Source organism: Dipodomys merriami, unplaced genomic scaffold (assembly GCF_024711535.1).
Source record: "Dipodomys merriami isolate MVZ:Mamm:240054 unplaced genomic scaffold, mDipMer1.0.p SCAF_8, whole genome shotgun sequence".
Taxonomy (NCBI): domain Eukaryota; kingdom Metazoa; phylum Chordata; class Mammalia; order Rodentia; family Heteromyidae; genus Dipodomys; species Dipodomys merriami.
In genome coordinates, this window is record NW_027206401.1 from 41,373,818 (window position 1) to 41,388,172 (window position 14,355).

At 35.8% G+C, this 14,355-nt stretch overlaps 1 protein-coding gene across 2 annotated transcripts in view; it reads left to right on the plus strand.

Annotated features, from left to right (window-relative positions):
• Positions 1 to 8,170, plus strand: part of Mms22l (MMS22 like, DNA repair protein) — a 102,008-nt gene extending 93,838 nt beyond the window's left edge. For both annotated transcript variants that reach the window (XM_070010240.1, XM_070010241.1), the window contains exons 22-25: positions 1,309 to 1,472; positions 3,992 to 4,088; positions 5,921 to 6,088; positions 7,759 to 8,170. In XM_070010240.1, coding sequence (XP_069866341.1) covers positions 1,309 to 1,472; positions 3,992 to 4,088; positions 5,921 to 6,088; positions 7,759 to 7,840 — 511 coding nt within the window. In that variant the 3' untranslated portion in view covers positions 7,841 to 8,170. The remainder of the gene's footprint in view (positions 1 to 1,308; positions 1,473 to 3,991; positions 4,089 to 5,920; positions 6,089 to 7,758) is intronic.
• The last annotated feature ends 6,185 nt before the right edge of the window (positions 8,171 to 14,355 follow it).

Consider the following 14,355-nt stretch of genomic DNA (forward strand, 5'->3'; position numbering starts at 1 on the left):
GTGCTGTCCCTCAGTTCTTCAGCTCAAAACTAACACTCTACCACTTGAGCTACAACACTACTTCCAGTATTCTGAGTGGTTTATTGGATATAAGACTCTCACAGCATTTCCTACCCGGGCCAGCTTTGAACCGCCATCCTCAGATCTCAGCCTCCTGAATAGCTAGGATCACAGGCATGAGCCACTGGCACCTGCTTTTTTTTTTTTTTTTTAACAAAACTTCATTTTGTTTGCCTATTTTTAGACTTGTGCCTGGCACACCATAGGTTATCAATAAATATTTGTTCTGGGCATTAGTAATTCAGAAATGAACAAAAGATATTAAACTTTTCTCAAAAGAATGAATGAATCTAATATTAATAATAATTGTGAGTCTATTATTTGTTGAAAGTCACTATGGAATAGACATGATTACTACCCTCAAAGGAGTTTATGATCCTTAGTGATTTGTGTAAGTTATTGTTTTCATATGGATATCTAATATGGATATCTAACGTAGATGAAGTAATACTTAGGTCTGTAATACCTTAAAGTAGATTGAGAAATGCGTAGTTCTTGGTTGTAGACCACTTGCCTGGTATGGACAAGTTCCTGAGTTCTATCCCTAGCACCATAACAAATAAAAATATTGACTATTTGTATTGTTTAGAGTTTTCAAAGAAACTATGTAATCTTACTTCCATTCACTCATTCTCTCATTCAGCAAATGTACATTCAACCCATGCTAAGAGATGAAGTTAGGTAAATTATGCTCCTTACAGTCTGTGCTGAGTTGTAATGTTAAAATTTGTCTTGCCCTGAGAGGTGGCATTAAATCTTAAATTAGTTCTCTAGTTCTTTTCCCTATAGGAGAAAGTAAAAGCTAGGCTGGAAGTTAATTCCTAGAATAGTTCTTTTATTTATCTGGAAACATAAGACTCCCTCCTAAATTGTAAACAAAATAATGTGAGTAGAGATTTATTTATGCAAATTTGACATTAGAGAAGGTGTTGAAGTATTGAGGTGCTGATAAGGGAGATCAGACTTATATTAGAAAAGAAAAAAACAAATTAACAATTAGGTTTGATTAAGTTCATCTTAAAACCAGGTTGCTTTAAATTTCATTTATGTCTGTATTATGGTTTGGGCCTTCTCACATACTGGAAGGATGTGGAATATTTGCTTCTAAAATCTTATGCTTGAAGCACAAACCTTTAAACTGAACTTTATGAAGTTGGTAAGTTTCGATAATCTCTGAAGTATATAGCATTTACTTCACTTTATTGAAGCTTTACACAAAAGAAAAAACAAAATTTTGCTTATTTTTAGGAAATCCTACTTTGATTTTAAGGGATCCGTACCTCCTCCTCGCTTAGCATCTGTTTTGGCCTTCATCCTCCAGCTCTTCAAGGAAACCAAGGTAGAGGTTTCTGAGGTGGATCTCCTCCTCCCTGGCATATTAAAATGTTTGCTGTTGGTCAACGAGCCCCAAGGTTAGTTTATCATCTTGCTCTTTCTTGTCTTTACTTTCTTTTGACAAGTCAAGCAACTGTCCATGTCCATCAATGACGAGTTACAAATTTTTTTTATCCATTGATGTATATCATGGCTAAAGAACAGACACCAAATAATAGCTGAGGTTAGGTGTGATTAAATGGTTGAAAACTGTTAGATTTCTACTTATTTTAGTTTTGATTTTCTAGGGTCTTTTTTGTTGTTGTTTTTCTTCCTTGAGACAAATACTTTATTTCCTCTCATTAGACTTGTTAGGCTCTCAAATGTTTGTTCAGTCTAACTCCAGTACTAAACACAATTATCAGTTATCAAGTATCAGGGGTCAGCATACTTCTTCTGATCATGATCTGTTAGGATATCTAAGCTGGTCTGTGTACAGTACCTATAAGGATGCTTTGATTCTAGTTCTTTGGTTTTGATCTTACCAGTCTTGCTTCTAGTGATGGCTTTGAAATATGACTTATTTAATCCCTACTGTAACATAGTTTAATAAGCTTATTGGGAATATGCAGAATAGGAGTCATAGTTCTATCCTAAAGAAATTTTAATGTAAGCAGGCACACGTGTGTTTATCTTTTTTTTTAACTGCTAAAATAAATGACTACATTGCCCGGAAGAATCTGATGACAGTACCCAGAGTGGTAGTGGAATGCTTAATCAGTTTTTGACATGGTGTTTTATCTCAAAAACATATGCATTTTTTTCTAAATCTGTATTTATTTTAACATTAAAACTGTTCCTTTACTGTTCCTAAATCCCAGGTTTAGGAAAAATTTGTAATGATTGTATATAGTACACTTACTTATTGGTAGCATCAAGTTATCCCCAGAGACTGTCCACTGGTAGCTTCCAGATGCTATAGAAATTTTGTTCTCCTTGAAAACTTATGCATACGTTGAACTTCAGCAAAAACCTGTTGTACTGTTTAATACAAAATTTGTTTACCCCGAGAAAATAGAACAGTAGCTAATGTTTATCCACAATTTTGCTTTCCATGATTTTAGCCACTTATCCTCAAAAGTAGTCCAAAGATATTAAATGGTGCCCAGGGATATGGCTGAAGTAGCACCTGCCTACCAAGCATTAGGCCCTAGTTCGAACTACATTACCAAAAAAAAAATTTTTTTAAATCAGAACTATGAAATGGAGAATACCATAAATAATAAGTTCACAGTTTTAAATTATGTGTCATTCTGAATAGCTTGATAAAATCAATACCATTCCTTAGACACAGAAATAAGTTTGTGGTTGCTTACAAGGATAAGGTAGTTTCTATATGAAATTAAAAAATTGACCATGGTGGCATACTTGCAGAACTCTATAGATACTAAAAGCCATCAAATTGCATGTGAATTAAACACTTAAATGGATGAATATATAATATAGAAATTATATGAAAACAAAGTTGTTGGTTTAAAAAATAAACATGATTACTCTTTTCTTTTTAAAGCTGAGCTCTGTTAAGGAAATCAAGTTGTCAATTTAAAAGAAAATGTATATGGATGTTCATTTCAACCCAACAGTATTCTTAACAGCCTTAAAATGGAAAGATCCAGTTGTCCATTAACTTTTGAATGATTATGCAATATACAGTTAATTCATATGATGGAGTATTATTCAGACCTAAAGGGAATGAAGTACCAAAATATATTACACAAAATAAACTACTCTAAGTAAAGCGGGACCATGTAAGGGGAAGTAGCTCTGCATCTCATGGTAGTGGAGCAATGAAAGGAAAAGGAAAAGAATGTCTCCTATCCCCCACCCCCCACTCCCCCCCTTCCCCATTCCCTTTAAGGACCCAGCCAATGACTTTCTTCATGAAGCCCAATCTCTTATAGGTGCCACCACCTCCCAATGACACCATGGCCTGGGGGACTATAGCACATGTACCATTGGGACTATTTAAGAATCAAGCTATAGCAATATTTTTGCATTATGATTGTTCTTAAGTTCACACTTTTAATTTGGTTAAACATTAAAGAACACAAATGTTCTCTTTGTTTTTGAGACATGGTCTTATCATAGCCCAGGCTGGCCTCAGCTGAAACTACAGGTGTGTGTTGTCATGCCCAGCTTATTTCTACTTTTTGGAATTCACATTTTAAGTGAAGTGTTGGTGGTATTTAGTTTGCTACTTACATATTTGTGAGAAGTTGTGAGGAATTTTAAGTATCTGCAAATATATAAGTCTTTAAAGGGTTCTTTCTGTTTCATTCTCAAGCTTAGGATGGAGAACTAGTTTTGTATATGGGACCCTTTTACTATCACATGCTATTTGTTTCAGTTTTAAGACTCAAAAATAGACTGTGAAACTTCTTAGATATTTTTGAGAACAAAACAAAAACTCATAACTATTCTACTTTGAAAATTTACCAAGAAAAAAAAAGTATATTCTTCCTTCAAGGAAACAACATATTTTTCTAAATCAAGAGTGTTAAGAATGAGGAACCAGATGGTCAGACACACTGTGTAATGCTGTAATTTTTCCTCCTAGTTAAAAGGCTGGCCACAGAGAACCTGCAATACATGGTAAAAACCTGCCAAGTGGGGTCAGAGGGAGATCCTGCCGCCCAGCTGACTTCTGTGTTTAGGTAACTGGAAAACAAGCCAACTGGCAGGAGACGATTGCCAGCCATTTGACAGCCAACATGTTTTTTAAATAACTAATTATCCAAAACATAATGTGTTACTACTTGTGTGTAGTATTTCAATTATTGTTTTTTTGGCAGTAGTTTTCTTACACTGTGTTGTTGTATTGAAAAGTAAAAGTGCCAGGGAAAAGATAAGCAAACCCACTTGAAATTTCTTGTGGCTTTAGAAAGGAAGAATGGAAACTGTGAATCACAGTGACCAGTGCCTGCACCTTCACAGTGTGCTTCAACACACTCCTCAGAACCCAGTGGAAAAGCACATGTTCCTAGTGCTCTGACTTGTTTTCTATACTGTGCTTCACAGAGCTCCCTTCTGTTTAACCTGTGAAGCATGGATCTTACAGGAGTGGATCTGTGGTTCACAAAAATAACTGCTGTTCAAGAATTCTTTCCCTTCTCCTTTGTCTTGCTTTGCCCTCTTCAGAATCTCATGCTGGAAGTGGCACTGTGACTCAAGTGGTAGAACACTCATCTTGAGCTGAGGAGCTCAGGGACATCGCCCAATCCCAGAGTTTAAGCCCCACAATGGCCGCCCCCACCTCAAAAAAAATCTCATTCTTTCTATTGGGGCAGCATTTTTTACTGTTGCTTTTTTCAAGATTCCTACAAGTTCCCCTTGATTGTACTTATCTCTACCTTGCCACCCACCCTGGTAAATAATTTGGAGTCAATTTCTTTAATTCTGTGTTCGGTCTTAGATTCATTAATTTTGGGGGATTTTTCAAATCATAATTAGTTCTCATCTGCCATTGATTACTTGATAATGGTGAATTTATGAATACTGTGAAATTCTAAAAAAGGGAGAGAAATTGAATGTGATCTATTATTAATAGCTAATAGATTTTATTTTATGATAAATGAAATTTATGAAATTTTGAATTTAACATATCTTTTTATATTTGTAAAGGCTTTGTGTTTAGTCTTTTGTTCATTTAATGAATATAAAGGTACATATTATAACTAACTTATTCTTCTTAAGTTTATTGTTGATATAAAGATGAATTGGGCTAAAAAGAATCTGACTTGTGTGTGTGTGTGTGTGTGTGTGTGTGTGTGTGTGTGTGTGTGTGTGTGTTGACAGTGTGTTGGTATTGAGCTTTTTTACTCAAGTCTGCTCTCTACCACTTAAGCCACACAGCTCTATTTCATTGTGTGTGTGTGTGTGTGTTTGTTGACAGTGTGTTGGTATTGAGCTTTTTTACTCAAGTCTGCTCTCTACCACTTAAGCCACACAGCTCTATTTCAGGATTTTTGCTGGTTATTTGGAAAAAAGTCTCATGGACTTTGCTGCTTTGGTGGCTTTGACTGACCAAGATCCTCAAATCTCAGCTTCCTCGGTAGCTAGAATTACTGGTGTGAGCTACTAACATTTTCTTCCTTGGTATCTTTTATACTCTTTACTCACTGATTTTTATGTAGAAAGAACTAAAGTCATTCTCCAGCCCCCTTTGTTTTTCTCTCCTAGAATTACACATCTTCCTTTTTGCCCCCATCATTGAGGTATTAGTTTGGCATGTCTTATCTCTTAAAGTGTCACCAAACTGGGTGTGGTGGTATATACCTGTTATCTCAGCACTTGGAAAGCTGAGACTGAAGAAACATGAATTTTAAAGCCAGTATGTCACCAGTAGTCTTTGTATTCCATAGTTTTTTGTTTGTTTCTATGAAATCTTACATGAAATGATCTTTCCTGTGTTCAGGTTATAGCTGACACAATGTAGATACTGAACCATGCAATTGTACCAGATTCTAATTGCCTGTTTCACTTTCAGGCTGTTCATCCAGGAGTATGGCATGACATACTCATATCAAGTTTATAGTATTTTAGAGACAGCAGCAATGCTGAACCAGAAGATTGTTATCCACCTCATTCCTGCCCTCACTCAGTCTCTGAAGAATTCAGAACTGAAGTGGGGCCTTGGCAGGAATATTGCACAAAGGTATGTTTGATCATTTAATTGTATTCATTTGGACTAAGACTACCAAATCTGTATTTCATTATGTAAAAATGGCTTATTTTACCATTCTCAAAAATTTGGAGTATGATTTTTTTTCAACAAACTTAAGCCAAATTTGTATGCCCATTTCCATGTTATTCCTGTTAAAGTATCCCCTTAGAAACTGTCAGTTTACCTGTAGTGCTGCTGCTTCTCAACACATACTTCTTGTTCTTCATTAAGAAGTACATTTTGGAGCCTCTGGTATTATAAATTCCGTAGTCAAGGATTGCTTGATTTTTATTTTGTTTGATACATTGGGATTTAAACTCAAGAGCCTTTCATTGAGTAGGGAAGTGCTCTACCATTTGAGCCATGCCTCTAGCCCGATTGATTTTTGAGTAAACTATAGCATGTATATCCAGCAAATAAGTGACCCAATTAGATAATATGGATTTTGGACAAAAATAGGTAATAAAGCTTGCTAGTCTGGTGCTGTACCACAGAGTGTGGTCCTAGTCTGAAATTTTTGTTTTCTTATTGGCTTACTTGCCCCAAATAGTGATGACTATTTAGAAAAATTCAGCATTGTAAAGTAACTCATATACTTTCTAAAGGGATTATTTTAGAGAAGTCAGTACTAATAGTGGAATTTAAATGTCATAGTTTGTTAATCAAATACTTGAACCTGTGTATTGGTGTATACACAGCTTAAATATAAATGCCCCAAGTTTCAGTTGAAAAAAATTGTACAGTGTCCGATTTTGCTTGGAGGCATGACTATACTGATTATAACTATAGCTTACTAATGGCATCCATTAGTGTAATCCATCTTTTCAGCACAATAAATGAACATTTTAAGGGGAGAGCAGGGATCACACCTATTTGACTGTGTTCTGATTGATGATGAAACACCTCTCATATAGTAACTTGTCTAGCCTCTTACAGACTTCTGGAGAGAGAAGATTGGGTTAGTTCAAATCTTAGCTTTTGACTTTGAAGAAATGATGTTTAATGTAATGGCATAAAACAGTAATGCAAAGACCTCTCTAAGATTTGGCTTCTGAAGTGAAAAAATTGGAGAGACTATGTGAAAGTTTTCAACACAGTGTGGTGTTGAGACAAATGCTTGTTAGTGCACCACTTTAACTAGGCATGTTTGCAAGTGTTGTTTTTGAAGGTTCTGAATAGCACAAGTGTTTGTTGAGACTAATGAAGTAACAAGCATAATACTTCTTTAAGACATCTCAAATACAGAGAGTACTAAACAGTATGAGAAACAGAATTTCATTTTTAATCTTTGTTACTTCTAAGATAAGGAAAAAAATAATGTATTTCCTAGTTTAATTATATGGATCTGTCTTATGTTTTAAAACTTGTATGTACAAACTTAAGATTGTGACCTGAGTCTTCCTATTATAATCATATTGTTATCATCCCTAAGCATAATAATAAACATAGTTCATTATCTCTGAACACAATTTAAAAACAGCAAACCAAAAATAAAAACAGCAAATCATATCTAAGGTTGCTCATATATGTATATGAAGCATTATTTTTAAAAATCTTGTGCTACATTTTCAGCTAGGTGGATGAACAGTCTTAATTAGTAAATGAGTAAGTAAAAAATGGAAATAATAAAAAAAAATGTGCTTTCTTTGTTTCTTTAACAGGGAAGCATATAGCAAACTACTATCTCACCTAGGACAGGTGGGACAAGATGAGAAGCAAAGGCTGGAAAGTGAAAATACATAATCTCTTCTGATTCTATCTATTGATTATCCCTGTCTCAAGCCACTTGGCACCACTGGAACTCCTTTTAACTAATTGCTTAATGTTCCATTAAATAATTTCTAGGATTATTTTCTCTTGTATACCTGTAAGTACAACATTTATAAATAAGATAATGAAAGTTAATTAGTGACTGTAATTGAATCTTTGGAACTTTGTAAAGCTGTGTTCTATTGAAAAGATTTTAATTTAATTAAAGAAGACTTCTAACTGTGAAGGTTTGCTATCTGTGTCTTATCAAGCAGCTTGTAGTGACTGTTCTGTCTTTTTACTATAAGGTGATTGACTTTTGGATTTTGGATTTTTGTTGTAATTGTTGTTTTGTCTGTGTTTTTTAGCTTCTGTGTTGTCTTTTTCAAATATAATTTCTGTATTAATGTACTGTGTTTTTTGTTTGTTTCCTTACTGCCCTATTTTATTATTGTTTTGTGAAGGAGCAGAGATTGTTAGGGGATGGAACTGTTTGTTTTCTTTTGGTATATTGTGTATAAGACAAGTTGATCAGTAAAAAAATCCTTGCAAATGTACTTCACTGTCAGGAATAGACTGAATCTAACCATCAAATTATACCAGTCATATATGTTAAGTATTTTAACTTATACCAACTGTGCTTGTGTTTAGGTTTTAAGAATTTCCAGGTCTTTTCTTGACTCATACTTTGTTTGAGTTGTCAATACTAAAGATATACCAGTAGGAAAAAATACAGAGCTTGTAAGGAAACAGAATAAATAGTATACTGGAAACACCTTAAGATTGCTACTAATGAAGTCTAAGAAGTCAGGTGATCTTTCTCTTTCTTGTATAATTAATCTTAAATGCTTACCAGAACCTGTTTGATTTCCTTTATCAGCTAGTTTCTCAGCTTTTTAACTCTTGTCTCAGGTTGTGTATTTTACCAATTGGGACTTGACCTTTTCTATGGTGAGCACTATTTGGTAAAAAGAGTTTTGGTCCTAGTGTTGAGAACCCAGAGATCCAAAACCCAGCTTCATTTTATCTTGAGATTAGTTAACCTTTCTGAGTCTGGTTCCTTTATAGAGAAAAGACAAGAATAATCCTTAGCAATCTGTGTACTCCATGTGAAAATGTTAGCCTATATTCTGTTGAGAGGTATATGACATGATTTTTATATTCTTCCCTGTAAAAGTAAATAATACCTCTCACTTTGTTTCTTGTTTAATGACAGATCTTAGATAAATGATCAAGGTGTTTTCTTAAGTGTCCTATTTCAATTTTGAAATGATTAGTTTCTTTCTTGAGATTGCAGTCTTTACCATAGCTCCACTATTCCTTCAAGAATATATTTTGACTACTTTCTGGTTCAATAATTTCTAGATTTGAAAAAGTATTTTTTTTATATCCAAAAAATAGGGTCTGGCGATTTAGGTCAGTGGAAGAGCACTTATCTGGCAAGTGCAAGGCCCTCATTTTGGTCCTCAGCTCTGTAAAAAAAAAAAAAAAGTATCTCCCAAATAAAAAAGAGGCGGAGGGTATAGCTCACTAGTAGAGGGCTTGTGTAGCATATAACCCAGGCCCCTACAGGGAAGGAAAAATGGGGGGGGGGGGGGAGGAAGAAGGAAGGAGGGAGGGAGGGAGGGAGGGAGGAAGAAAGGAAGGAAGGAAGGAAGGGAGGAAGGAAGGAAGGAAGGAAAGACTGCAAATCATCAGTCTCTTCTAATGGTAATCTGTGAATTCCAAAGGTATATTTGTCATTTTCATGGCAATAAGACAAATGATATGCCCACATGGACATATACACCTTGCCATTGTACAAATGGAATAAAAGTTTCTTTAAAGCTGCTTAAACTTCACAGCAATGGATTTATTTTCATTATGATAGTGACTTATTAAGTTACTAATTAATTGCTTTGCAACTTTCAACAGTTAACAGTTCTGTTTCTTTAAGCCTTTAAATAGGGGTTTAATTGGTTGGGACTCTTGACAATGAAGGCCCTGGGTTTAGTCCCCAACACTAAAAATGAATTAAATAACTAAAGTTATTGAATTTAAAGTTATATGTTTTGTGCACATACCTATAATTTATTTTTCTTCAAGAGAGATATTAGAACCTTGGTTCTCAGAGTATGAAACTTGTAATGGGTAAGAAGAGCTGCTGCAAAATCATGCATTCAGACATAGTTTTGTAAATACTAAAAAAATCCATTTATGCTGTAAAATCAGCAACAAAAATTATATAGCAACACTTTTTTTTATCTTTGTGCATAGGTAAATCAAAGTTCAATTCATTTTTTGCAAACTCTTTGCTGATTCTTCACTTATTACTCAAGTCTTCCCATCATCCTCTATTCCAAGTCTTTACCTTGTGCTTGTTTCTGTGATATCCATGTCTTCTTAATGCCCTCTTAATTTCTTTTTTTTTTTTTTTTTGTCGGTCATGGGGCTTGAACTCTGGGCCTGGGCGCTGTCCCTCAGCTCTTCAGCTCAAGGCGAGCGCTCTACCACTTGAGCTACAGCGCCACTTCCGGTTTTCTGGTGGTTTATTGGAGATAGGAGTCTCAAGGTCTCTCCTGCCCGGGCTGGCTTTGAACCGCGATCCTCAGATCTCAGCCTCCTGAGTAGCTAGGATTACAGGCGTGAGCCACCAGCACCCGGCTGCCCTCTTAATTTCTAAGACCACTTCCTCTCATTGTAATTTAATCCATTCTTTTGATGTTCAATCTGGGGATTTGTTTTCATTTCTCTTGCTGTCAACTTCTCTTTACTATTTGCATTTTCCCCTATCTTCAGAGTCCTTTCTTCAAGGATGCTGCCACTTCCTGCCTCACACACCATGTCTTGAGAGCATCCTCAGGGTCTTCTTTCCTGTCCCCAATAGTCACGTCATGTATGGTCCTTCACTACTCTGTCTCAGTATTCTTTTAGTAACAAATGAATTACACTAGCCCAGAATTTGTTTGTCATATGTATTTTTCCTGCTCGTTTCTCTCCTGACCTCTCTATTTGGACCTTCCTGAAGTCTCAGAGCAGTATACAGCTCTCCATGTTGCCTACTATTACAAACGAGGGCCTACTTTCATTTTCTACTCTACTCCTCAAGTTACTTAAGTCTAAAATTTCAGAGGCTTCAGAGACATCTTAGCTTTTTTAGTATTTTACTTAACACCATTTTCAGTTATTTAGCTATACTGATTCTTGAGCTTGTGAGCTTTATGTTTTCTTGCTTGTTTTGTAATGAGTGCCATCTAAACTTTTTTCTGTTAGGCACAGTAACCAGTATATTTATTCATGCTCCTAAAGTATTACTTTCATCTTCTTTGTTTTCTGTTTCAGAATCTCCATTAACTCACCATTGTTTTGACTCTGACATTCAAACCCTCCAGTGTGGAGACTATATCAACTGGACTTTCCCTTTTCCTGCTTTTTTCCAAGCACAAGACTGTCTGCTCTCTCTGAATACTATGTTCATTCCACACTCTGCCTCATTCATGTCGCCAGCTGGAAATGCAGTTCCTTATCCAAAAATTAAAACGCCATTTCATTTGTATAGAAACTCAAGACATTTATATAGAAAAATAGACACTTTGGCTATGGGAGCATTTTAGCCAAATGACATCTGTAAGACATCAAGATGTTAAGTGTGAAGGATAACAGAATGATGAAAGTATTTATTAAACATTAAGATTTGGTTTTGATTTGCATTTCAGTTGAGTTAGAAGGTTTCTGTGGGTAACATAAACATGGGGAGGCTCCTCTGCAAAAACCATTCAGTGTTGAATTCATTTGCATTGGGAGAATTTCATAGTTTAAAACTTTTCTGTCTTTACCTATCCCTGTTGTATTATCTTTTCTTCGTAAGCCCATAATGATGTTCCAGTCTGGAATGGACTACGTTTATGCCAATGAGCCCATAAGATTATAATAGAGCTAAAAAGTTTCTACTGCTGCTGATATAGCTGTTGAAACCTCATAGCAGAGCTTATGACTCACATGGTTGCGGTGATGCTGTTATTTGCCAGTCTTAAAATGTAAAGCACATACAACTCCATGTTAATACAACTGGCTCACTCCATGTTACTTGGTAATGATGAATATATATAAAAAGTGTTTGTTTATGAATTTATTATTATTGCCATTTTAGAATATACCCCATGATTTAAAAAAAAAAATTACCAGCTAGGTGCTGGTGGCTCATGCCTGTAATCCTAGCTACTCAGGTGGCTGAGATTTGAGAATTGAAGTTTGGGACCAGTCTAGGCAGGAAAGTGCATGAGATTCTTACCTGCAATTGACCGCCAAAAAGGTGGAAGTAGCGTTGTGGCTCAAGTGTTAAAAGTGCCAACATTGAGTAAATAAAGGACAGCATCTAGCCCCTGAGTTCAAGCCCAAGTTAGCAGCACCAAAACAGGTGTCAACAATGTCAAGATATTCCCGCAGCATTACCATGATCTTGTTGTACCAAGAACCCTCCTGAATTTGTATAAGTAAATTTTGGTGTTTACTGAAATACGAATTCCTCAGAAGTGCCTCTCTGTCATTGAATGGTAACTGCATTTGACGTTTCCTACCTGGGTATTTATTTAAAAGTGTATTATTTGTAGGGGTCAAGCTCGGTGGATTTTTATTACCCTTATCTTCCATTCTTTCTCACAACTTTGGGGATTTTTGTTGTTTGGTTTGGTTTGTATCTTGAGACCTAATCCTGCTCTAAGGCTCAGGCTGTCTTCCTGCCTCAGCCTAAGTGTCGGGGTACAAACGTGCTCCACTACACCTGGCTTTGCAAGTTGGTAAAAGCTACTTTGTTCCTTAGAAATTACATGGGGCTATTCCCATGTGCACAAATAGGCTTTTTGTCTCTTTTGGCTTTTCTTTTCTTTTCTTTCTTTCTTTCTTTCTTTCTTTCTTTCTTTCTTTCTTTCTTTCTTTTTCTTTCTTTCTTTCTTTGTTCTTTCTTTGTTCTTTCTTTCTCTCCTTTTCTTCTTTTTTTTTTTTTTAAGCTAGAACCATGTTATGTAGTCCAGGCTAGCCTTGCATTGAGTGTGCTGTCCATCTGCTTCAACCCAGTGCTGAAATGATGGGCACATTCCACTGTGCCACCTGTCACTGGATTTTTTATGTTTATTACTATGTATTGTATGGAAATTTGACAAGCTTCCTAAATCCTGTTATCATAGCACTCTCCTCTTGCCTCCACTTCTTAGAGTTGAAAATACTTCCTTGTCAAGCAACAGTATCATATGCCCGTATAAGTAGCATGCTTTGGAGAAAGGATAATCTGAGGTTTGATTTTGAGCTTGTTAGGCCGATATTGTACTTCTTCAGCCTTGCTTCCAACACATTATGCTTTTGTTATACATCTCATAACTGGGATTAAAGATATGAACCACCATACCCAGCTTGTACTTTGATATAAGGGCTCAGATAACTCTTGTTTGACTTCAAACCATGATTTTCTGATCTTCTCCCATATAGATAGGATTATAAGCCTGAGTCACTCTTATGACTTACTGTGTTAAAACAATTGGACCAGGAACCTAGCAAAGTAAAGTATTCTTTCGCATGTTTAATTAGATATGAGACTTGCAATTTCAGTTTGATAACATGTATAGTTAGATAACCAAATCCTGTACTAAGTGATTGTGATTATTTCCTACTTCCTAGAATCTTTATTGTGATGATCGCCAATTTATTGCATGTTCTGAACATTGCTATTTTATGCTGTTTATAAGTTATTTGTGCATATGATAAAGATTAAAGATATGTATATAGAAAATTTTAGATATATATTTTAATTATATTGTATCCATGATTATGCAGTTTTCTTTTTATAATAAGTCCACTATTTGAAAACTAAAATAAAAATGAGCTATGTCACATGGAGCAATAATCGTCAGACTTATTCCTATTGATTATATGCTTTGTGATCAAACAAGAATGTTTCAGGGAAGGATATGACATAAGGAATACACAATGAGAAAAGTACCAAAGAAGCCAGAAGTGGAGCTGTGGTTCAAGTAGTAGAGTGCTAGTGTTGATGTCCAGGCCCTGAGTTCAAGCCCCAGGAATAGCACCACACACACACACACAAAAGTAATACTCTGCTAAGATATATGTGATATGTGACCCCTCACCTGTTGTGGGAATTATGTTCCAGAGACCCTAGGATAGGTGAAAACCTGCAAAGTAGCAGTAGTAGACAGTTGTTCCTCGCTATATTGCGGTTCACTTACTGCTACTTCATGGATTCTCACCTGTCAGGGTCTCTGGAACATAAGTGAGGGATCACTGTTTGCAGGGGTTTTTTTGTTTGTTTGTAGGTCATGGGGCCTAAACTCTGGGCTCAAGGCTAGCACTCTTAACATTTGATCCACAGTACCACTTCTGGCTTTTTCTGCATATATAGTGCTGAGAAATCAAACCCAGGGCCTCATGCATGCAAGGCAAGCACTGAACCACCTTCCCAGCTCCACTCTTTATAGTTTAAAAAAAAAACTGAAAAAAACCTGCAATATGGGGCTGGG